Consider the following 24,748-nt stretch of genomic DNA (forward strand, 5'->3'; position numbering starts at 1 on the left):
TGTATGAGGAAGGGGCATATGGAAACTCTACTTTTTGCATGACTTTTCTGTGAACTGAAACTCCTTTTAAAAGTAAAGTTGATTTTTTAAAAACAGTTATCTAGAATTGACAGAACAAAACCACAAAATCTCTAAAATTCCTTTAATTACTTACTATTTGTTAAATATATAAACACCATTCTTGGAAAACATCTAAAGTAAATAAATAAATAAAGCATCTGATGGCACCTTTTAAGTACAAATATATTTTATTTTATCCCTGAAAACAAAGATGTTCACAATTAGTAACCGAGACTGAACAATTATTCCAAATTTCACTTGGCAATCGCATATACTTAATTTCTCCACATAAAGGTAGAATACAGAATAAAGGGTTTGGAGGACTACCTTTCAATAAAACAGTATTTTCTGATACTTATTTTAAAAATATTATGCTACATATAGTAGCATATTTTAACAGTATCTAAAACTAGATTCAATATAGTCTAGGTCTAAAATTTACCTACACTTAAGTAGTTATTATGGAGAATAAATACCATGACATATAGAGTACCATTACGGTAATTTGGTGTGCTACAGGGATGTTTAAATAAAAGTATATTTTGCTTTATATTAGAATTACCTATAATTAGGATCTCTTGTGCTAGATACAATAGCTGTTTTTTTCTGATAGTCTATCATTTAAATTATATATTTTAAATGCTCTTAATTATTTTATTTTCAAATGATCATCATATAAAATGATTATCTACTGTATCTGTTAAATACAAAATTCCATAAAGTATGATATTCTCGTATGCTAACATTTTCAAGCAACTTAATGCAGCACAAATACCTTGTTTATATACAACTGGCTAAGGTCCTCCAGAGTTCCAGTCTATCAAGTAAATCAAGTCACTTCCCTCCAATACATTAAGAGCAAAAACCCAAATATGGAGATAATGTGCCCTCCTGATAGCTAGCACAGACACACAAAGGGCAAGATTTTTAAATTAAATTTCATGAATATGAAAAACCATGACTTAATCTTATCATAAAAATATCTTCTGTTCCTTAGAATATATGTAAGAAAGTATTAACTATGAGTTTAGAGATAATTACTGTGACATTGTTATTAAATTCCCCCCATTTTCAAATAGGTTACGGACAGTGGCTGCTACCCATGTCAAGATTATACACCTACAGATGTAATTTTTAAAATATAGAATTAACTCTCAGGTATTCTGAAAGATAGTGCACACGAAGACATTCTTTGGGTCATAACTTCAAAACATGACTTTCAACATTATGCTTCCTTCCTTTGCTCATAATCTGAGTAACAAATATAGTAGAAGCAAGCACATTTTCAGAAAGCATTAGTCGAACAGTTACATCTGTTGAGAACAAGTGACAGAATAATTCAATGACAATATTCTCCACTTATCTATAAAGCAAGTTTTATTTTAAATATAGAAATTAAACCATGTATTTCAGTGTTGTTTCACTTGAATTTTAAACACACAAAAGATTTATACAAAGATCACCTACCTACTTACTACATCAACCATGTTACCAAATTTCTTTTAACAATATAATACAGCACTGAACAGACTTGCCTGAAAGCAAACTAATAACTTTAAGTCTCTTATATACAGAATTTAGAGTTCCATGAATCCAGCATACTCCTTGAAAATGCATAGAGCTTTTATTGTAATGTTTATACTCTGTCTTCTAACCAACCATTACAAAGCTTTCTGCCAGAGGATATAATCCATGGTGGACGTAGCAGCACAAGGTGATCTTCAACTGCTATCTGATGCTGCCTGATGCATTTATTCTTTTATTTGTGGTCACTGGCACCAAATTTCCACTAGTACCATTGGTGGTGTTAGTAGCTGAGCCATTCACAACAATATAGTTGACTTTGCTCTCCAGCTTCACTAAGCGTTGTAAGATATCATCCAAAAGGACAGCGATTGTTCTCTTCAGATCCGCTAAGGGAAGAACAATCAGAGTAAATGATATTAGGCATTAGCAAAAAATTTTTCCATGTAGTTTGAGGGAGAAAGGTGTACAATTATTGGGCCACCTGAGAATGTACTAGAAGAATATACTTGCATTTGTCTGGGTACTTTAGAGAAAGAAATTCACAGAAACTCATGTATAATAGAGAGTTTTATATAAAGGTTAAGTGCACATCAAGAAAACATCATAACCCAGTGCTGCCCAAGCCCACCAGACCAACATTAACCCATTAATTCATATGTCCAACACAAATCCACAAAGTCCTCCTCCATCTCACAAAACAAACGCAATGATGCTGACTGCAGGAGGAATGTTGGTGAATGTGCAAACATCTCAGCGCTGGCAGGGGTCTCCACACGGCTGCTCCAGCACCCAGGGCTCATCAGGGTAGGTCCATCTGGCTTCTCCTAAGGGATGGCTTGCAGGAAGCGAGCCTTGCAAGCTAAAGCAGGGAACTGGCTATGGCAGCTGCACCCTGGTCCGACCATCAGAAAGCAAAAGACCGGAGAACTAGAAGGGTGAGGCTCACTGAGCCATTTATCCCTCCGCCCTTCAATTAACCCCACATGTGTTTATCAGCCAGGTTGACACAATAAACTACCTACCTCAGTACTCATATCACAAATAGGTAAGATCTTATTATTTTAACTAATTGCATCATATTCAGGGCTTGCTAAGAACACTTCAGAGCTTTAAATATAGGGAAAATGTTATTTTCCTATTTTAAAGTAAAAGATATTTCAAGTTTGGCTCAAACTGTTAATCTCTCTAAGAGGAATCTATTTCCCTTAAATTTCTTAAGCAAAAGAAGACAATGAACTAGGCAGGTACGATGTTAGCTAGACAAATTAAAAGGTTAAATGAGCTACAGAAACAAAAACCATAGGCCAGGGCCTCTAAAGGCTGAACCATGGGGGAGCCAGGGTCCAGTGGAAGTGCCAGGAACCTGGTCAGTGCAGTGGCTACACTAGTAGTACTTCGGGCATCCATTTCTTGCAACGTGAAAATGGGGGAAAAGCATATATACTAGCATCTTTGGAAGGAGCCTTTGTAGTGCAGTGGTTAAATGCTCGGCTGCTAACCAAAAAGTTACCAGTTTGAATTCCCCAGCTGCTTTTCGAGAGAAAGATGTTACCGTCAGCTTCTATATAGCTGGTGGCCTGGGAAAACCTTGGGTCAGCCCAACTCTGTTTTCTAGGGTCACCTGAGTCAGAATCACCTTGACAGCAAGGGGTTTCTTTCTAACCATCTTTGGGGAGCTAATGAGCTTCAATATAATTTACCTGGTAAGAAAAAAATTATGAGGTCTTCCACTTTTTAATTTTCTTTACTCAGGTTTCCCAAAGGCACCTACTAGGTATTCAGTACATGGTAACTAAAATTATTTGTTGTTCTTGTTGATCCTGAAACAAAAACACAGCCTAAGCCTTAATCTAGGACTACCAAAGGGAAATTTATCTAATATCAAACTAACAAAAATTTGCTAATAGTTCTGTAACTTAAGATCAGAAAGGGGAAGTGGTAGAAAGTTATCAAGAAGGGCTTATAAAAAATAAGAAAACACACTATGAATATAATATAAAGTGAGGGGGAAACTACATTTAAAGGAAACCTAGTTTTGGCAAAAGTAGGCTTTCAAAGCAGTGTAACTTCTGGCATCTGGATATATATTTACCATATACTTTAAAAATTATTTCCAATAGAGTTGAAATTTTTCACAATAAATGAGGGGGGAGATTTTTTATTATGACCTTAGATCAAGAATTTCAATAGTACTACTTAGTAAACAGAAGATAATTAAATACAATTTTTATATCCCCAGGGCTGACCCCAACCAGAGCTAAACTGACCCCCTCCCTGGAAGTGGGTTTGACTGAGAACAGGTTGGGGAGAAGGCCCAGCATGCCACACCTGCATGGAGGCAGGCCAGGAGGGAGGAAGAGAAAGAGTCAGACTGGGCCCCACACTGGCACATGATGCTCAGAGGATGACGTCACTGCTAGGAGATAAAGGGACACAGAGGGGACTGTGCAAATGACAGCAAATATCACGCTGTCCCCTTACTGGAGCAGACTGTGACAGAGGAAATTTCTGGGGTCACATGGTGGGGAAGCAGCATGGTCTGAACCACCCAAAATGGAGTGTACCTGAATAAACAATCTGGAGGAGAAAACAACTGGGCTGACTATTCGGGGCGGGGGACAAGGGAGTTAGTGGGTGGGGGTAAGGAAGTAGTATTAACAAACTCAGGGACAAGGGAACAACAAGGGGTCCAAAATTGGCAGCAAGGCGGGTGAAGGAGATCTGTTAGGCCTTGAGCAAGGGTAATGTAACTGAGAGGAAATGTTGAAACCCAAATGAAGGCTGAGCATGATAGTGGGACAAGAAGAAAGTCAAAGGAAATAGAGGAAAGAACTAGGAGGTAAAGGGCATTTATAGAAGTCTAAACACAGGCATGTACATATGTAAATATTTTTATTTGATGATGATGAGGAAACAAATCTATGTGCATATATTTCTATGTTTAGTACTAAGGTACCAGATGGACACTAGGCCTCCACTCAAGTACTCCCTCAATCCAAGAACACTTTGTACTATTAAACTGGCATTCCATGATGCTAACCTTCCTGACATGATCGTTGAAGTCAAATGGATACATAAGCAAATGTGGTGAAGAAAGCTGTGGGTGCCCGGCTATTAAAAGATATAGCGTCTGGAATCTTAAAGGTTTGAAGATAAACAAGCAGCCACCTAGCTGAGAAGCAACCAAGCCCACACGGAAGAAGCACACCAGCCTGTCTGATCACGAGTTGTTGAAGGGATCAGGTTTTAGGCATCAGAGAAGGAAAAATCATATCATTGTGTGCTCGCCTTCCTGATACGATTGCTGAGAACATATGGGTGCATAAGCAAATGTGGTGAAGAAAGCTGATGTTGCCCAGCTATCGAAAGATATCGTGTCTGGGGTCTTAAAGGCTTGAAGGTAAACAAGCAGCCATCTAGCTCAGAAGCATGAAAGCCCACATGGGAGAAGCACATCGGCCTGTGTGATTATGAGGTGTTGAAGAGTTCAGGCATCAAGCATCAAAAAATCACATCATTGTGAATGAGGGGGAGTGCAGAGTGGGGACCCATAGGCCATTTGTGGGCAACTGGACATCCCCTTACAGAAGGGTCTGGGGGAGGAGAAGAGCCAGTCAGGGGGCAGTGTAGCAACAATGAAACATACTACTTTCCTATAGTTCTTAAATGCTTCCTTCCCCCACTATCATGATCCCAATTCTCCCTTACAAATCCAGCTGGACCAGAGGATGTATACTGGTACAGACAGGAACTGGAAACTCAGGGAATCCAGGACAAATGAACCCCTCAGGACCAGTGGTGAGAGTGGCAATACTGGGAGGGTGGAGGGAAGCTAAGGGAGAAAGGGGGAAACCAATTACAAGGATCTACATATAACCTCCTCTCTGGAGGTCGGCCAACAGAAAAGTGGGTGAAGGGAGACTTCGGACAGTGTAAGATATGACAAAATAATAATGACTTGTAAATTATCAAGGGTTCATGAGGGAGAGGGGAATGGGGAGGGAGGGGGAAAATGAGGAGCTGATGCCAGGGGTTTGAGTGAAAAGCAGATGTTTTGAGAATGATGAGGGCAACAAAAGTGAAAATGTGCTTGACACAATGGATGGATGGATGGCTTGTGATAAGTGTTGTATGAGCACCCAATGATTAAAAAAAATTTTTTATATATCCTTCAGCAATCCTAAGAGATACAGTTGACCCTGAAACAAAGCAGGTTTCAACTGTGCAGGTCCACTGACACTTAGGTAATTTTTTTAAAGCTGTGCACTAATACGTCTCTCCATGTGAGGAGTGAAAATGATCTTTTATAGTTCTCTCATAGTGTGTGTGTGTTCAGTATAATACCAGAAACCTTAAATTACGCTATGGGACCCATGTGGAGTACCACTACTGTAGGTGCTCCCAAGAAGCAAAGTCTTAGTATTCAAAAAAAAAGGAAACTGTTTGACATGCACCATTGGAGGTGTGCAGCCACAGTCGCCTGCCACTTAAGATAAATGCATACAGCCTGCGGAGCTTAGTAAAAACATCGGGGAATCCAGGAAGCAGTAGTGGGAGCTATGCCAGCAAGTATGAAAAGCTTGCACTTTTTTCAAAATACTTTTTGATCTCACATTGAAAATGTAGCTTTTTTGTGGGTACTATATATACATACATACATATATATACACACATATGTGTGTGTATATATACACCACACACACACACACACAAATATGTGACAATTGCCTGTGCTATCAGTAAGGCTCTGGTCAACAAAAAGTGTTAGTAGTTAAGTTTGGGAGGCATCAAAAGTTAGACCTGGAGTTCAACAGTGCCCCTAACCCCCATGTTGTCCAAAGGCCAAATGTACTAGATCTGCTTTGTCCTGGCAGTTATGCCCTTCACAGTATTTGAAGTGGAAGTGACCGAAACCAAAAGAGACTCGAGAGGACAGGGGCATGCTAGCACACTAACACGAAATGAAGCTATCCCATGGGTAAGCTGAGAAACAAAATGCGTACTAAGTGTTGAATATAAAACTGATTATCTGTTTTTATTCTTCACCTAATTCACAAATTGTCCTAAAGAAAGAAAGAAAGCTATCCTACCAGGAGGTTTGACATTGAGCTTTTAGTGAAATTAATTATAAAGATAAAATCTGGTCACTGATTAGAATTATCTATTAAAGAAGTTGAGTATAATGAAAATCAGCTATCTGATCACTTTACTTTAACAATGTTCTAGATTGTCATTGAACACATTAAAATAACTCCTTTCAAATTTTCTAAAAATAAATGGCTTAATAACATATCACAAAAGCAAAAACTGAGCGATAACTGCTTTGTTCTAAGCCACAAACCCAGTTACTGCAAAAACCATAACGAGACTTCTGGTTTCCTGAACTTGAAGTTCTTTCAAATACACCAAAATACCTTCTTTTCCTTAGAGTCACAACTTTATGTTTCCGTTTCATGAAAATACTTATGGAAATTATGTTTATATGATATGAGAATCCATAATACCCACAATCCCCATAAGAGCCCTGTCACTGAAGTTGCAGTAGAAATTTCACTCCCTGCAGATCTCTCTTCAGAACTCCTAAAAGCCACTTTAAAAAGGAGATTTTATCATATCCACCCTTTTAGTGTCAGCTCTCCCATTTTATTGTAATATCACACAGTAAACACTCAACAACATTGTTATAACCATTTGCTTAATTTCTAATTCATGTGTTTGAGAGGGGGTTCCATTGTGGAGACTGATATGAAGCGTCAGTTTAGCCAAACAGACCACTTAAAATTGCCCTATTTCTGCATTTTAACTTTCCCTTTCTGGAAGAAATGAAATAGTTCAGTATAAGGAAGAAGAGAAAACGAGGGTGAGGCACACAAGAATAGAAATACTATCAAAATAGGACCTTTATTCCTTAGTCAAATTAATTCACAGTATGCAAAAATCAAAAGGAAGATAAAATGCTAATAAGATACTAGTGTAAAAAGGTTCTAATTATACAGAGTACAACCAGAGAACTGTAAGGCACAGCAGGAAGTGACTACCATCCTTACACCTATGGAACTGACGTTACTAGACCGCAACACCTGTGGAAAGAAGACCCCACACCAACTTGTCTGGCAGAAGCTGGTGCTATAAAGGAGACAGGATACTTCCAAGCACAACATCTGAAGCAGAGGGAGACAGAGGAAGTCCCCTGGCATCTCTCTTCCTCCTACATCCCAAACTCTACAAGTACCTCCCATTAGCTAGACGCACAAGACGGCCTCCCTTGAGGTCAGTACAAAAGAACACAGGAAAGAGGTAAAGAATCAAGCTGAGGCCAGGCACAGGCCAGCACAAAGAGCATGTACTGGGGTCTTCAAAAAGTTTGTAAGAAATGGAATTAAAAAACAATCTAGTTTTTCCAAGAACTTTTTGAAGCTCCCTTATACATGTGCCCTTATGAAACCCATTTATATATCTGTCTTGATTTGTCTTTTATTTACATCAAATATTCTGTTGTTTGTACCCTTAAGGCAAACTGCCTAAAGAGGCACAGATAAAGATCATCATGCATCTTAATCAAAAAGGGATAAAATATTAAAATGCAAAATACTAATGAAAATGAAACACATTAGTATTTAATGTGCATTGTACAAGTAGAAAACTGTTCCTTATTAATATTTTCAAATTTGTGGATATTTTACACTACCAAACACCTGCTTAATAATAATACAAAGAAAATTTAGAAGCTTCTTCTTGAGTCTCAAAGCGAATTACCCACTGGAAAGTTTTATTATCAAGCTAGTGATAAAAAAATAAGAATAATTCTTTTTAAAAATATCAGAATAACACTGGATTAAATCTCTTAGCAGAGAACACTGTTAGACAGCTTAAAGTGTTTTTCAAACCCTCAATTGTATGACTAAATGTGTATTTGTTAACTTTTCTGAATTTTTAATAGTTACCTTCTGTTGAGTGCTGAATAAATTAAGGCATTCAGCAAATATGTTCTTACTTCCCTACTTAAGACTGCAAGGTGCATTGTTTAGACCTCATGAGTGGATCAAGATATGTTCTCATCAAAATGCTTTACAAATCAAATGCTAAAGAATGTCAAATACACCTACATTTCCTCACATGAAAGCACAATGCCTATATAATGGACTTTAATAAATGACATGAATCAAAAACAAGCTACCTCAACATCACCTTTCATTTGAATTCTGAGATCTGCTTGGCTTTAAGATACCTAGAGTATAAGACAGACTCATTTCACAGGCTTGGTTTAGAGTGGTGTGTCTTTACACATAAACATTTTGAGATATTTGTAGATCTACATACAACTATAATAATACTGAAATTCCTGTATCTTTTCTTTCATCTAGTTTCCTCAAATTTTAATGTTACAAAAATATCTACAATATCAAAACCAGAATGCCGACCTTGACAGGCAAGATGCAGACTGTTTTCACCATCACCAAGGTCACCATGAAGGATACAGCTTGTGGCCCTTGTATAGGGACACACCTCCCTCCCACTAGTAAATATGGTGGGCTACAGTGGCTAATTTTCAAATACTGAATCAGCCTTTCATGGCTGGAATCAATGCCACCTGATCAGAGTAAATAATTATTTTATGTGCTGCCGAACGATACTAACATTTTGTTAAGGGTTTTCTTAATCCACTGTATTCATGAAGGATATGCCCTGTAGCTTTCAGTTGTGTTGTCTTTGATTTAGTATGGGGCAGTACTAACTTCATAAAATGGCCTGGGAAACACTTTTATTTTCTGGGAGAGACGTGATGGTAATTCCTCTAACTTCTGACAGAATTCTCTAGTGAAGTCATGTAGGGCAGTGTGGGGTCATTTTTTGTGGATGGTCCATTTTTATCCCTGATATTGGTCATTTGTGTCCTTTTTTTGGTCAGTCTTATTGACATTGGTCTTTTTTTGTTTACTTTTGACAAACTCTTGCTTCACTGATTTTGATGGTTTTTTGGTTTTTCCAGTTTCACTGGTATCTCTTGTTTCCTTAGAGTTATCATCTTATTTTTCTAGGTTCTTGAGGTGGGAGCTTAGGTCATGGTTTTGAAACATTCCTCTTTTCTAATATAAGTATTTGGTACACACTTGCTCCCTCAGCACTCTTTTTTTTCCCCCTCAGCACACCTTTGGTTGTGTCACACCATTTTTGTATGGTATTATCATTTTCACTCATCTCTATGTTGTTAGGCTTCTTCCCTTTGCTTTTATAATTTCTTATAGATTATTTAGAAGTGTATTGTTTGATTTTCATGTATTTTTCAGTTACTGATTTCTAGTTCCCTTTGTGGTTGAAGAACACATGCTGTATGATTTCAATTACTTTAAACATGTTCCAGTTGCTTAATAGCCTAGAATATGTCGTGGTTGACTGTTTCATGGGGCCTGGAAAAAAAGGTGTGTGTGTTTTGTTGTCTGGCAAGCTCTCCATGTGTAAATTCAGGTCTACCTGTGTGCTTCACATATGTTGTGCTGTTGTTTGGTAGACACATTTACGATAGTTATTTCTTCTAGGTGAAATGGGCGTTTTATGGTTATAAGATATCCTTCTCTGGTAATTTTCTTTGCTCTGAAATCTACTTTAGCTAATACTAATACAAAACCACTCTACTTTGCTTAATATTTGCATGATCTTTTTCTATACTCTAACAGTCAGCTCGTCTATATCATTGTATTTGAAGGGAATTTCTTGTACACAGCATTCAATTGGGTCATATTTTTTAATCCAGTGTACTAATTTATTTTCATTTGTCTATTTGGAATATTTAAATATTTAAAAATATCTTTCGCATATTAGGACTTAAGTCTACTATTTTAATTTTTTGATTCTCATTTGTTCTGTTCCTCGTGTAGCCTGTCAGAGTAGTGTACTAGTGGTATCAGTATGAATAAAATACAGAAATCTTACCTCGTACCACCCTTTACCTTTCACTGTTATAATTACCTTACCTTAAACTATTCCCATGCATTTATAACCATCCAGACAATATTACACAACAGCTCCAAAAACGCTTCCTACTGCCATGGAGTCAATGCTGACGCAGGGTGACTTTACAGGGCAGAGTAGAAGTGACCTCTTGGGTTTGCAATGCTGTAAATACTTTGGAAGTAGACAGCCTCATTCTTCTCTCTCAGAGCAACTGGTGGGCTCTGCCCTTAGTTATCTAACTACACCACCAGACCTGCCTAGAGGAAAATAAAAATGCGAGTGAATCTACATCCCAACCCAACTCCCTTTCTTTTCAACCATGTTTTCAGTTCTTCCTAATGCGCTAAGATTCATTCTTTGGGTCTCCTCTGCTTAAAGAATTAATTGCCTGTAGTCATCATTTAGGGTAAGTTTGCTGATAATGAATTCTTTCCATTTGCCTTTATCCGAGAGTATCTTGATTTGTCCTTCTTTCCCGATGGACACTTTCACTAAGGACAGAATTTTGGAACAGTTCTTTTCTTTGGACACTTAAAAAATATTGAGTCATCATGTCCTTCAGGTCTCCCTGGGAGAAATCCCAGAGGTCTGATGAGAAATCTGCCATCCTCTGAATTGCTTTTCCCCTCCATTTGAATTATGGAATTGGCAAAGAATACCGAAAGCACTGTGGACAGACGGAGCAACGGGCAAATCTGTCTTGGAGGAACGTACGGTCGGTCAGAAGGTTCCTTGGAAGTGAAGAAGGTGAGACTTCTGACATACTCTGGTCACACTATCAAGAAGAGACCAGCCTTTGGACAAGAGCCTCGTGGTTCATGGTAAGTTAAGAAGGTTACAAACACAGCGGAAGACCCTCCATGCGAAAGATTGATAAAGCGGCTGCAATGGACTCAAATCTAACCATTGTGAGGTTCTGCTGCACCTCAGGTCACTGAGGCAGAGCTAACTCAATGGCACCTAACATCTCTTCCAATTTGATTCTTTGCTATGCCTCCTCCAATCTCAGGTTGACCCCATTCACTGATCAATCATGATCAAATTTCCATGTAAACATTTCACTTTGGTTTTTCTGTATGCACACAGGGGCTTCAAAAAGTTCATGTTAAATATAACTGACATTTTCCCATGAACTTTTGAAGCCCCTTGCATTCTATTCCTTCTCCAAGTTTTTATATTTCTCTGAGGAAGTTTTCTATTTTCTTTTGCTTCAAATGTACTTGAAATTGCTAACTGAAGCATCATTACAGCTGTTTAAAATCTGTGTCAGATAATTCCAACATCTGTCACTGCCTTTTTCATTCAGTGAGATCTTCTTGGTTCTTTGTAAGACAAGAGATTTGTTTGAAATCTGGAGATGTTTTTACTCCCTTGAGATTCTGGATCTTTTTTAACCTCCCCTGTTTTAGGCACTTTTCTCTGACATAACTCTGGTAGGAAAAGGGAGTTACTTTTGTAGAGTCGAAAATCCAAATTCCCACTCAGCGTCATGGACACCCAAAAAGGGAGTTGGGGTTATTGCTGAAGACAGAGGTGGAGTTCCCTTGTGGGTAGCCTCCATTGATGCCACAGGCCTCTTCAGAATTGCCTAAGAAGGGTGAGGCCTCTCTACTGCCTTGTGGCATGGAAGTGCCCCTTTGCCAGGTAGTCTTCATGGCCACTGTGGACAAGGGCTTGTCCTCATTACTGGCTGGTAGAGATGGGAGTCCAGACTACTCCCTGCCTTTCTCTAACCCCGCTCTCTGGCAGGGATGTTGGCACTCTTGGCCTTTGATTATGTGGGTGGTGGTCGTGGAGGGGGTGGCACCATTGATTTTTCTGTGGTGTCTGGCTAGACAAGCTATTGCCTAAATGTTTTTGGTCTTGCTAGGCTGTACCTTTATCGGTTAGAGGAAGACTTGTTGGAATCTTTTTTGTCTGTGCCCACTGACTTTTCTGAGTTATTGCCCTTTTTTTCCGCTCCAAATATGAGCTGAGAAAGGAAAGCCAGAAAATATACCTCTGTTGTTCCTGGGTGCCCAAGCTCCAAGTCATTTGCCTTCTCGCCCGCCACCTTGTAGAGTCTCGTGTTTGCTTTCAATCAATTGCCCAGGGCTTTTAGTTGCACTTAAGACAGGAAGAAGAAGAGGGGAAAGTTGGCTCTCCATGTTCCCAGAAGTCACTGATTGACAGGATTTTTAAACTAGTTTTGGTCCGTTATGAAAGATATTCTCTAGTAATTTGTGTTTTGGGAGAAAAAAAACCCCACTGTTTTCATTATTTACCTAACAATTTAAAGACTTGAATGGAAGAGCAACTATTTTCTGTCAGACATACTATATGCCCTCAACTTCTGGATGTGGGATGCTCACAAATAAATGAATAAATACTAACATTTGGATTATTCATTAACTCTCTGAAAATATTTCTGGAGTCCATTTTTTTAAATGATAATGTTTAGCTGCACCGATAGCCAACCAGTTGTCATCAAGTCAATTCCCATGTGTATCACCCTAGTTGTGGTTTCCCAGTCGGTACCAGCTCCAAAAGGGTGCTATCCGCCTTATTTACTTGTCAGCAATGGATCCAATCCCTTGGCAGGCCTCAAGCACTGACACTTGCAGACTCCAACATAATCATTTGGTGGGAATGAAAAAAGACAGACACTAGAATATGAAGTGACTCACTACACTTTGAGGAGCTTTTTAAAAAGGCTCTACAAAAGGTCTCCATGAGGCAGAAGCAACTCCTGGACAGTAGAGGTTGAGTTTTGTTTTGAAGTAAATTTGCCTTTTCCTGTCCTTTCATTCTTTCCCCCTAGAGCTGTATGTGAGAGTGGCCATTATCCACCACCGGGGAGCACAGCACAGATGGCTGTCTTTTAAAATACCACAATTAGTAGCAAGAGACTTGCACAAGTTCAAGGAAAAATTCCATTACCTTTTAATTCCAATTTTCCACAAACTTTATGAATCCTCCTCGTAGGCTCTAGTAGGACTTGCCTCCCAAATGTTTCCTCTGTTGCCAAGGACTGCAGGGCTTTACTTTTTTTTATCAGTGCCCTTGGACTAAGCAAAACGCTACAATGTCTGTGTCTCTATCTACCACGGAAATGCCGTCTCAGTTTACACTCACTCTGTGATCTCTTGTCATCTAAATTTGAGCAAATGCCAACTCTCATCCCTTCATAAAAACCTTTTTAAGGGGGGGAAAAAGTACTGTCCAGGGCATTCCCTTGTCAAGGCCAAAGATAACGTGGAGAAAATAGCAAAACTTCTAAAAGCGAATGGATGAGTAGTAACTGACTTAGCAGATCTGAAAAACTGATTCAGAAAAGCCAAAAAGTCCAATTTTCTCCACAACACCCCCACCCCCACCCCTACAAGACCCAGATATTGTAGAACCTGAAACCACTAAAAACAGATGGCAGGAAAAGGATTCCATGAAATGAAGGATTAGGTGCTACAAAGCATTCTCTATACCACTCCAATAGGCTGAGTAACTGCAGCAGAAGACCAGAGAATTGGTTCCTGAAGAAGGCCGAGCAGTGAAAGGCCTGAGTACCACACTGAAAACTGGGAGTTAAAGTAAAAGTGTGCACAGTGAGGGCTGAGACCACCCTTCCTCTCTCTTTTCTCTCACTCCAATAAGGAGCTGGCAATGCTTCCTGGGATCATCTGATCATCTTAAAAACCAAGTCCTAAATTTAGGGAGATCTCCAAAAGAGAAAGATAATGATATTAAAGATTCCTCCAAAGAAATGTCCCAGCCAGATCACCCTGTGAATATCACCCAACAACTCAGCATTTCCCATCAAATTTTAGTTCCACTTACTAAGTGGTTATGAGTTAGGCTGCTAGCCACAAGGTTAGTTCGAAGCCTCCAGCTGCTTCTCAGAAGAAAGACAAGGTTTTCTACTCCCAAGAAAAGGTACAATCTCAGAACGTTCTACTCTGTTATAAAGGGTTGCAATGTGTGAAAATTGACTTGATGGCCATGACTGTGTGTGTATTTACTAAGCATGAACAAAAGGTCAAGGATTACTAAACATATGGAGAAGAAACAGAACACTTCATGGGTCCCAGCAGTGGGAAAAGAAAGAACTTTCTCTAGGTAGTAATGAGTTTTTGTATGTGGTTCATGAGTACCAAAAAGACTCCACGGCACTTGAGTCCATTCGGACTCCCAGTGGCCGACGACAGATTAGAACTGCCCCTGTGGGGTTTCCAAGGCTGGAAACCTTTTACAGGAGCAGAAAGCCTCATTTTTCTCCCGCGGAGTGGCCGGTAAATTCAAACTACTGACTTTGCAGTTGGAGCCCAATGCGTAGCTCACTGCATCACTCAGACTTCCTTTGTTAATAGGAAAGGTGGCATAAACTGGATGAAAACCACACAACTTGATCAATGTGTGCCATACATAAAACGAAATTGTATGGGAGCAAAAGGGTCTAGATGATGCTGTGGGATAAGCATAGGGCTGCAAACTGCAAGCTCGCTGCTCTGCAGAAAAAGAAACGAGGTGGTCAGCTCCTATACAGATGCAGTCTTGGAACTCCGAAAGAGCAGTTCTACTCCAGCTGGGGGGCTGCTATGGGTCAGCATCTACTTGATGGCAGTGGATGTGTACAAGAAAAAGGATGCGTTGGCAAATGCTATGCTATATATAATTGGGCCATCAACAACCTTCCTGTGGTAGTGACATAATTTCATGTCAACTTGATATAGGGGTGGAGTCTAGCCTGTCAATCAGGTCTAGCCTAATGATGCCTCCTTGTGGGCGTGGTCTCGAGGATTCTGGGAACTTTCTTTCTCCCTGGAAATGGGCCACACACACTCTCTGTGTCACTTTCCTGCGGTTGAGACATTCAGCATCATGCAGAGACCTGTGGGCCCGGGGGAGGTGCTATAGGTGCAGATCTTGGTGGCAGTAGCAAATATTCAAATGAGAACTGTGAAGGCTGAAGTGGAGAAGGGTTCCATGTGAACAGGCGGGTGGTGGCCTGGATCCTCTTACCTAGCGGAGGCTATACCAAGCTATGAGTAGGAGAACAACTGTGGTGAGCCTTGAGGCCCAGGGTTCACGAGCCCTGCGATGCTTCCCTGCCATTGGATCCACAGACTTTTCCACTAGCCTGAGATCTTCCTGTACTTTACACCACTGCATGTGGCTATGAGAGTCTACAAGAGTGACTTATGGATTAGTATTGGATTTATGGACTTGATCTGGACTGGGCTGGGATGTTTTCTTGATATATAATTACTCTATGATATAAAGCTCTTTTCTTGGGTATTTAGAGAGGTCTAGCTAAAGACATGTACATATGCAAATATATTTATATATGAGGATGGGGAAATAGATGTGCATCTAATTATAGGTTTGGTATTAAGGTAGCAGATGGACATTGGGCCTCCACTCAAGTACTCCCTCAATGCAAGAACACTTTGTTCTATTAAATTGGGATTCTATGATGCTCACCTTCCCAACACAACCACTGAAGACAAAGCGGATGAATAAGCAAATGTGGCGAAGAAAGCTGATTGGTGCTTGGCTGTCAAAAGATATAGCATCTTGGGTCTTAAAGGCTTGAAGGTAAACAAGCGGCCATCTAGCTCAGAAGCAACGAAGCCCACATGGAAGAAGCACACCAGCCTGTGCAATAACGAGTTGTCGAAGGGATCAGTTATCAGGCATCATCAGAACAAAAAATCTTATAGTGAATGAGGGGGGCAGTACAGAGTAGAGACCCAAAGCCCATTTGTAGGCCACTGGACATCCCCTTACAGAAGGGTATTGGGGAGGATATAAGCCAGTCAGGGTGCTATGTAGCAACGATGAAAAATACAACTTTCCTCTAGCTCTTAAATGCTTCCTACCCCCCAATTATCATGTTCCCAATTCTACCTTGCAAGTCTGGCTAGACAAGAGGATGTACACTGGTATAGATAGGAATTGGAAATACAGGGAATCCAGGGTGGATGATCCCGTCAGGCCCAGTCGTGTGAGTGGCAATACTGGGAGGATAGAGAGAGGGTAGGTTGGAAAGGGGGAACCAATTACAAGGATCTACATGTGACCTCCTCCCTGGGGCACGGACAACAGAAAAGTGGGTGAAGAGAGACATCAGACAGGGCAAGAGATGACAAAATAATAATTTATAAATTATCAAGGGTTCATGAAGGAGGGGGAGTAGGGAGGGGACTAAATGAGGAGCTGATATCAGGGGCTTAAGTGGAAAGTAAATGTTTTGAGAATGATGTGGGCAATGAATGTACAAATGTGCTTTACACAATTGATGTATGTATGGATTGTGTTAAGAGTTCTATGAGCCCCTAATAAAATGATTTTTTCAAAAAAAAGCTCTTATACATATGAGTGTCTCTGAATTTGTTTCTCTAGTCAACCTGGCCTGACACACTTCCTTACGCCCTTTGCCCCGCCCGCCCCCCCAAGAAAGAAAGCTAAAGTGGTTGATATAACTTAGATATAACCAAACCCTCTACAGTACTAATTTATTTTCTGCTTGAAGGATTGAAGTCACAGTCCTGCAGGCCAATTCAGTCAAGTACTTGTAAAGGTTCTGCTGGTGTAGTGGTTACACATTGGGCTGCTAACCACAAAGTCGGCAGTTTGAAACCACCAGCCGCTCTGTGGAAGAAAGAAGAGGTTTTCCATTCTCAATAAGAGTTATACTCTCGGTAACTCACAAGGGTGGTTCTGACCAGTCCTATAGGGTCACTATGAATGGGGTGGCATTGAGTTTGAGTTGTATGAGTTTAAGTTCTACAACCTAAGGGGCCCTGGTGGTGCTGTTGAGTAAGCAGTGGACTGCTAACCCCAAGGTCTGTAGATCAAACCCACCAGCTGCTCTAAAGGAGAAAAGATGACACTATCGGCTCCTATAAACATTGACAGCCTTGGAAATCCTATATAAAGTCACTTAAAGTTGAATCAAAGCAATGACAGTGAGTTTGGCTTTGGTTGAGATTTCTACCTCAATTGGGTGAGTAGTGCCTGGGATCCTAAAAGCTTTCCCATCCAGCCAAAACCAACAATTGGTCTCTATTCGACTGATGGAACAGAAAAAGAGAAAAAACCACGAATCAGGGAAGCAGTGGTGCTAGCGGCCAAACAGCCTGTGCCTCCATGAAGCATGGCTCCCACCAACATGAGACAGGAAAACGAGGGGTGCCCCATCTACCACGACCAAATGTTTGGACCGCAGCAACACAATAGATGGATCCTAACGGCAAGGGGAAAAATGTGGACAGAACTTCAAATGCCCAGAGAAGCCACAGGCTAGAGGAATCCCACAGACTAATGCCTTGGGATATTGTATTCTTCAAGTCTTGAAACAAAACTACCCTCTGAGGTACCTTTGAACAGCAAAGGTGAAACAAGTAAAGCAGGAATAACAGGAATATCAACACAATGTGAAGAAGCAACTCCACTTCACTAAACAATAATTGCAGGAATGGTTGAATGGGACCCAGTTCTGATATGTACATTTTCACCAAAAGTAAAATTAAATTTAAAAATAATACTTGGGAAAAATTACCATTGATAATCACAGATATGAATATGAAAGACAAAATAAAATATTCCATAAAGGGCTAGGAATAAAGCTAAGGCATTCTTTCAAAAATAAAACAGAAAGATTATTTTTTAAGGGATATAACACTTGGATAACAATAGAATTTTAAAAAGGAGAAAAACATCGAGTAAGTAATTTAAGAAAGTCTCCCAAAATTAAAAGACATTAAGTTTCTGGGTTTAAAGAGCCCATCCTAATGTATAAAAGAAATCTATATCCAGGCACGTCAACAAAAGCTCTCAGAACACTGAGGGGCACAGACCTCATCGGGTACCAAAAAATGAGTCACATATAAAGCATCAAGAATCAGAATAGCATAAGATCCTCAAAAAGAACACTGGGGAGTTAAAAATTAAATAGACCAAAGCCTTTAAAATCTGAGGGAAAATAATTTCCAACCTAGAATTCTATACTTAAACTTTTAATCAAGCACAGGGGGTGGGAGGGTAGCTTTTCAGACATGCAAGGACTCAAAATATTTACTTTCTTAGCTTTTTTGCCCTAGGAGCACACTAGGGGCATAACTAAGAAAGGGGAAGCCACAGGATTCTTCGGAATAGGACATCAAAAGTGAGAGGTGCGAGGCAAATTCCCCAAGATAAAGTAGAAATCTTTAAAAAATCACTGACCCTCCAGTTCCCTTTCCCATCGGATCAAAACACTGGTCTGGGTGGTCGTAAAAGGAGGAAAAGAAACATTGAAGCCTGCCCCTCAGTGCTCTTGGAACCTGGGCTAGTTTCAGACAGGGTAAAAAAAAAAAATAAAAAATCACTGATGCATGCCTGAAGGGCAAACCCTTTAGGCCAGAGATGTCCAGAAGGCTCAGGAAAGAGTTCTTCAAGAGAAAGGAAGTGTGAAATACATCATGTGGGGTGACGGAGTAACTTTACCTCAAGCAGGTTGGTTTATGTCTCTAGACCCACTGGAAAAAAAACCCAACAACCTTAAGAGTTAATGGGCTGGCTGCATCAGGGTTGTATTAATAAAGAGGAGCCAGTCTGTGAGGCTGTCTGGTTACCAGTAACGAGTGGCTGGCCTGTCTGAGCAAAGTCCGAGACCCTAAGGCTCAATGAGCGAGAAGGGGAAGAAGAGGCTTCCCTGGCTTCACTAAGGAGACCTTACTGTACCTGCCCAAGGACCTCTTCCCATTGCTCTGAGTTACTCCAAAATTGTATCCTGTTGTTTCTGCCTGTTTGTAACCTGTATTTTGGAGCTGCATCCTTTTGTCCTCATAACCACATAATGCCACATAACCATAATCTGTAACTCCCACATGACACTACAGAGAATTACTGAACTCAGGGGAGGGGGGAGAGACTGGTACCAGGGACAATGGAGAAGTTGGAAAGTAGAGATATAAAACTAACCTCCATTTCCTAGGAGTCAGCTTTGTGCCAATTCTTACAAAAATTTTTGTATACCCTATGCTTCAGAATAATTGGTAGAACCTTCAAGCTAAGGAGAAATGGAATAGAAAACTAGGCAAAGAAGTAAAGAAAAACAAATGCTTATTAATTTTTTGGGAGAAAATAAAATGGTACAGGAAAGGAAAAGTAATCATAATATACTACATGAGTCACCAAGAACTACCATGAATAGTCATAATAATGTGCACACCAAATATTGCATTAGCCAAAATCATCATGAAAATATGCCAGGACAAGGCAGACATGTGCATGAAAGAGGAGTGGGGGATAGAATATATTTTGGAGTGAGAAAGCTGGACACTCAACTTACATTAACAGATAACTCATAAAAATAAGGTGGGGGTAGTGTCTTTCCTCTTCTGACTTCAACAGGGTAAGAATCAAACTCAGCCTAAGGGAAAGGTCAGACCTGCCTCTATACTTTAGCCTTCTTTAACAAGCAGTACTCTATTTCTCAGTTGGTGCGTTAGGCTGGCTTCTTTAGAGAAGCAAACCCAGTGATGTTTATATACAGAAAGAATGAAGTTTATATCAAGAAAACAGCTCACACAGAAGCATGTAACTCCAATAAAGTTTCAACTAGAAGTTGTTTTGTTGTTTGTTTTTTTTAGTGGAGGCTTCTGTCTGGAATAGCTCTGGGTGCTGATGAACCCAGGACAGGCAGGAAGACCACACATGGCAGAGCCGGACGAATCCATGGTCACCAGGTCAGACAACAGGCTACTGATGGTTCCCATGATCAGCAGGCCATACAGCAGGCCACTGGCTGAAGTCCGAAGAACCAGAGGTCAAAGAGTCAGATGCAGGATCCAGACACAATAAAAAGCAAGCAAGTTTTTTTTTCTACTAATAGAGGAATTAGGCCATACCCCCAAGGAAACTTCCTTTACAGTGCATCAGGGCTGTGACGGAAGTAATCTTCCTGTAACTGACTGGCTGCTTACTGCAGAGTACACTGTGTTTTGTCACATAGTGAGGGGATTACTAGGCCTTCACTGCCAAACCACTGAGGATTCTGGTCCAGACAAGTTGACACACAACGTAACCAATCACAGCTGAGTTCAATAATCAGTTGCAACCACAACACAGAAGTCACAGGCAACACTTACGTGATAGGGGTTTCAGAATCTGAAATGGTCATAATACAACAGGTTACTGCTCAGGGGCTGCATATAAATGCCAAAGGACATACCACTCCACCAGCCTCAGCCCAAAGGCTCTGGAATCTAGCTCCAGCTCCTTGGGTTGACACTCTGTGCCTAGAGGCACTTCACCCAGTCTGCAAGCAAGTTTCCTGCCTGAAGGCCTCAGCTTTCTCACTGAGGGTTGGGAAATCTGCTGTTCTCTCTCCAACTCCCAGCACTGCAACCTCTGTTGTCATGCCTTCTCCACCACATCTCTGGCTCACAGGCTCTGTCTCTTGGATTGAAGGGGTTCAGCATACAGGAATCTCAAGGTCCAGAGGATGGGCCCTACTCCTGATTCTTTCTTGATGGCAACGAGGGCTCCATTTCCGCTTCTAAGATGGTTCATTATATACCCAGCTGGACGGCAGACCTGATTAGAGTGTCATATGTCCTATTTGCATGATCCCAGTCATTGTTACAAAAACAATAGCCAGAGAGTCATATCAAATGATTCAACTGTGAAATACTATCATTGAAAAAAAGGTAGTTCATAAAGGATGTTATTTATAAACACAATTTAAATCACCTGCAACAATTTAATAGGATGGCTCTTAGGAACAGGACATTTGCAGGATGCAGAAGAAAGGATGAATTGTCCTTTAATTCTCAAAAACCTCATAACATTTTAATTCTTTAAATATATGCCTATGTAACTTTGAGATTAAAAAAAAAGAAAGAAATAGAATAGAATAGAATGCCTACCACACACTCACATACACATAGTGCTCCAGATAGACAAGAAAGATTTTGGTTTTTCTTGAAGTCTTAAAGGAAAGAGAGAAATAAGCTATATAAAACACAGCAGGAACTCAAGAGTGTGAAAGAGAACATGGACATAAGAAAATAAATAAATAGTGCTGTCTCCACCTGTAACAGTCTGAGAAATCCTCCATAGGGTTGCTATGGGTTGGAACCGACTCAATGGCAATGGATTTTGTTTTCTTTTAATTACTAAGAAGACCTGGTGGCACAGTGATAAATGGTACACAATTCAAACCTACAATCTGCTCCTCAAGAAAAAGATGGAGTAGTCTGGTTCCAAAAATCAGCCTTGACATGGAGACTCAGAGAAGCAGCAAGGAACTATGGTACAGAGTGACAGGTGGGCTGGCTTTCTGGTTCACGGAAACAACGGCCAAGGGACCATATGACTGAGAAACTAAAGAACCTGAGAGAGACTTGGCTGCTGGCTCAGGAGATCAATGCCTGTATTCTTCTTGTTTGCTGATCCAGATTTATAATCTATTAACTTTCCTAATAAACCCTCTGAGTAGTGAAAAATAAAAACAAAAAACATCTGGCCTCAAAGTGATTTGCAATTACTAGATGGCAAAAGATAAGCTTTTATTTAGATTTAATTTTTGGTTTGGAGAGATGGTTATTTTTAAAAGTCTTGATTTTACTCACTTTGACAAAAACATTGGTCACGTCACTGACTGTGGCAAATGTATTGCTACATTCTTCAGATAAAACACAGAAAACTTAAAAACAAAAATCAGCCATGAAAACAAACTCTACACTCCTTTAGGGTCTCTGAGTCATCAGAGTTGGGTTTGGCCTTGGGATACAATTGAATGTTTATATCGGGACAACATAAACTTTGTTTTAGAGATACATATAGAAATATCTAGCAGTTAACATGCCATAATATCTATAACGTTAAATGTTATCCAAAAAAAAGCAGATAAACAAGCTGCAAAATGTTAATCACTGATATGTGGGTGTTTATACTATTTCTATTTTCCTGTGCATTTAAATTTTCATTTTTAAATCAAGAAAGAATTACTTTGTAAAGACCTATTCTATAATGACTTTGGTCTCCTTGGCTGTCTTTAAACAGGGATAGGGTTGGGGAAGACTGGAAACGTCTATGGTGATCTTACCGTAGCCTGCCATGGAAGCACCATGCTCCACATCCACGGTGTTCTTATTTTCCTCAGCTAGGGCTTTAACGTATCTTTTGCTTAAATCTAGTATTTGTTCACGTAACTTGACACTGCTTTGATGTCTTGGTTGTTGAAAAGTATAGTGCAACAACATTAATCCCCAAATGAGTCCAAATACAAGCAGCAAGAAACTCAGTTTCTGGGACATATTTTTTCTTGAAATTGTAAAAAACATTTCTGATGAAGTGGTCAGGCTTGATTGAAAGCAGTAACTAGAGACTTCAACAAACTTTGAAAGGAGAAAATAAAAAGCTCTTCCTCTAAAATTTTATATCCTTCATCTTCAAGCAAGGTTGTCTTCAACTCTTTAACAACTCTGTAAAACCAAAGGGGAAAAGGTGATTAGTCTTCATCTGTATTAGGAATATAACAGACTGATGAATTTAAGAAGAAATGCTGCAGTTTTTATTTGGGACTATATCATCCTTTTTGGCAACTTTCTCCACCACAAAGTAAAGCTTCAGATCATTTATCAGTTTTATGTACATACATCTTCAAACATTTAAACTAGAAGAAAGTTATCAACCCAGTTAAAACATTTTTTTAATTGCACCATGAGCACAGAACTATTCAAATGACTTCTTATTTGTAACCTAAACTGTGAACATATACCAGGGTTTACAAGAAAGTTCAGTCTATTCAAATAAATGTCACCAACGTAAATGCACACTAGTATTCCCTATTCAAAAAAAAGGGGGGGGGTAGATGCCAAAATAAAACTAGAAATGAAAAGATTAAAATATTAAAATCTAAATGACTTCATGATCCCATCAGAACACCTATAATATAAATAAATGTCAACATTTGAAAATGTCACTAGGAAACATCACTAAGATTGGAAATGAGGTAGCTCAAGAAGCATCCAAACCAAGATGAAAAATAAGTTATACTAGAAGAATTAGATCTGGCTACAACTATCACAACTCTAAAAAAGTTCACATTACAGGTCTTATAAAGTATATGTAAGAGTGGAGGATTCTCTCCCCTGCCAGCTCATCTGTCTTGCTCAGGAAATTTTCCCTCTTCCTTTTCTCCACCCTGCCACTCAGCCACCCTGTCCCTGGTGTACTTCTACTAAACATTCAGAGGCTCCAATTCTTGAAAAGCACGTATCTACTCTTATTAAAATCTAGATCATCCTATCAAACCTCAAGACAAGTGTAACTACACCACAGATTATATTAATTAATAACTGCATTAAAAATTAGGTTATTAACCCCATTTCAAATTTTTTTCTACATATATTTGTCATCTTTAGTTATACTCAGAATAAATCCTTCAGCTTTTATAAAAATGTCATTAATATCAAACTCAATTACTGAACATTTAGCAACGTTAGCTCATCCTAACCTAGTATTTTTTTCTATTGGGAATTTACATTTGAGTTCAGAAAGTAGACATTCTGTATTCCCAAGTAAGCTATACGGCTTTTGTTTGGTTGGGTTTTTTTGTTTTTTGTACCCTCTCACTGTCCCTAGAAGAGTGATGAAAATCAAAGATGTGTGGAAACTATCTAATGGGCTGAAGGACCACACAAATACCAGTCTCCCAGACGCTGAGGCCAGGACTAGGTGGTGCATGACTAATATTGGCAGCTGCTCTAAAAGGGATCACATCATTAGACTGCTGCTAGAGTGGGAGGAAATTGTGGAACACAACTCAGAATTATAAAAGAGATCAGGCTTGTAAGTCAGATAGCGACTGCTGGAACTCTGCAGGCTATGACCCTAAATCACCTCCCAGGTCTTGAAATAAACTCACCCTGTGGCTCAGTTTTCAGCCAAACAGTAAACAGGACTATATGGGCACCAATATAAATACTAAGAGGAACATATGCCTTAAAACAGTCAACCATTTGAGTTTAAAAGGACAGCACTGCCCAAACACAAAATTCAGAAGAACTCTTTAGAAAAGAAGAAAATATGGGAACAGGAAACACAGGGAGGAAGTAAGATAAGAGGTACTCCACTGTGGGGACTGTCAATGAGATGAAACAAGTATGTGTGAATTGCAGAAAAGAAACGTGATTTGTTCCTTAAACCTTCCTCTAATTCATAATAATAAGAAAAAAGTGTC

The 24,748-nt window shown here is 39.7% G+C and overlaps 1 protein-coding gene and 1 non-coding gene across 4 annotated transcripts in view; one reads left to right on the forward strand and one right to left on the reverse strand.

Moving 5' to 3' along the window:
- Positions 1-1,417: 1,417 nt before the first annotated feature.
- CCDC126 (coiled-coil domain containing 126) overlaps positions 1,418-24,748 on the reverse strand; it is a 40,104-nt gene continuing 16,773 nt past the window's right edge. For all 3 annotated transcript variants that reach the window (XM_075558290.1, XM_075558289.1, XM_075558291.1), the window contains exons 2-3: positions 22,610-22,988; positions 1,418-1,973 (exon numbers count right to left, since the gene is read on the reverse strand). In XM_075558290.1, the coding sequence (XP_075414405.1) occupies positions 1,789-1,973; positions 22,610-22,847 (423 nt within the window). In that variant the 5' untranslated portion in view covers positions 22,848-22,988 and the 3' untranslated portion in view covers positions 1,418-1,788. The remainder of the gene's footprint in view (positions 1,974-22,609; positions 22,989-24,748) is intronic.
- Positions 18,740-18,860, forward strand: LOC142457615 (small nucleolar RNA SNORA61). The gene has a single exon (XR_012786317.1). It is a non-coding gene; the product is annotated as a small nucleolar RNA SNORA61 (small nucleolar RNA).

This window comes from Tenrec ecaudatus, chromosome 9 (assembly GCF_050624435.1).
Source record: "Tenrec ecaudatus isolate mTenEca1 chromosome 9, mTenEca1.hap1, whole genome shotgun sequence".
Taxonomy (NCBI): domain Eukaryota; kingdom Metazoa; phylum Chordata; class Mammalia; order Afrosoricida; family Tenrecidae; genus Tenrec; species Tenrec ecaudatus.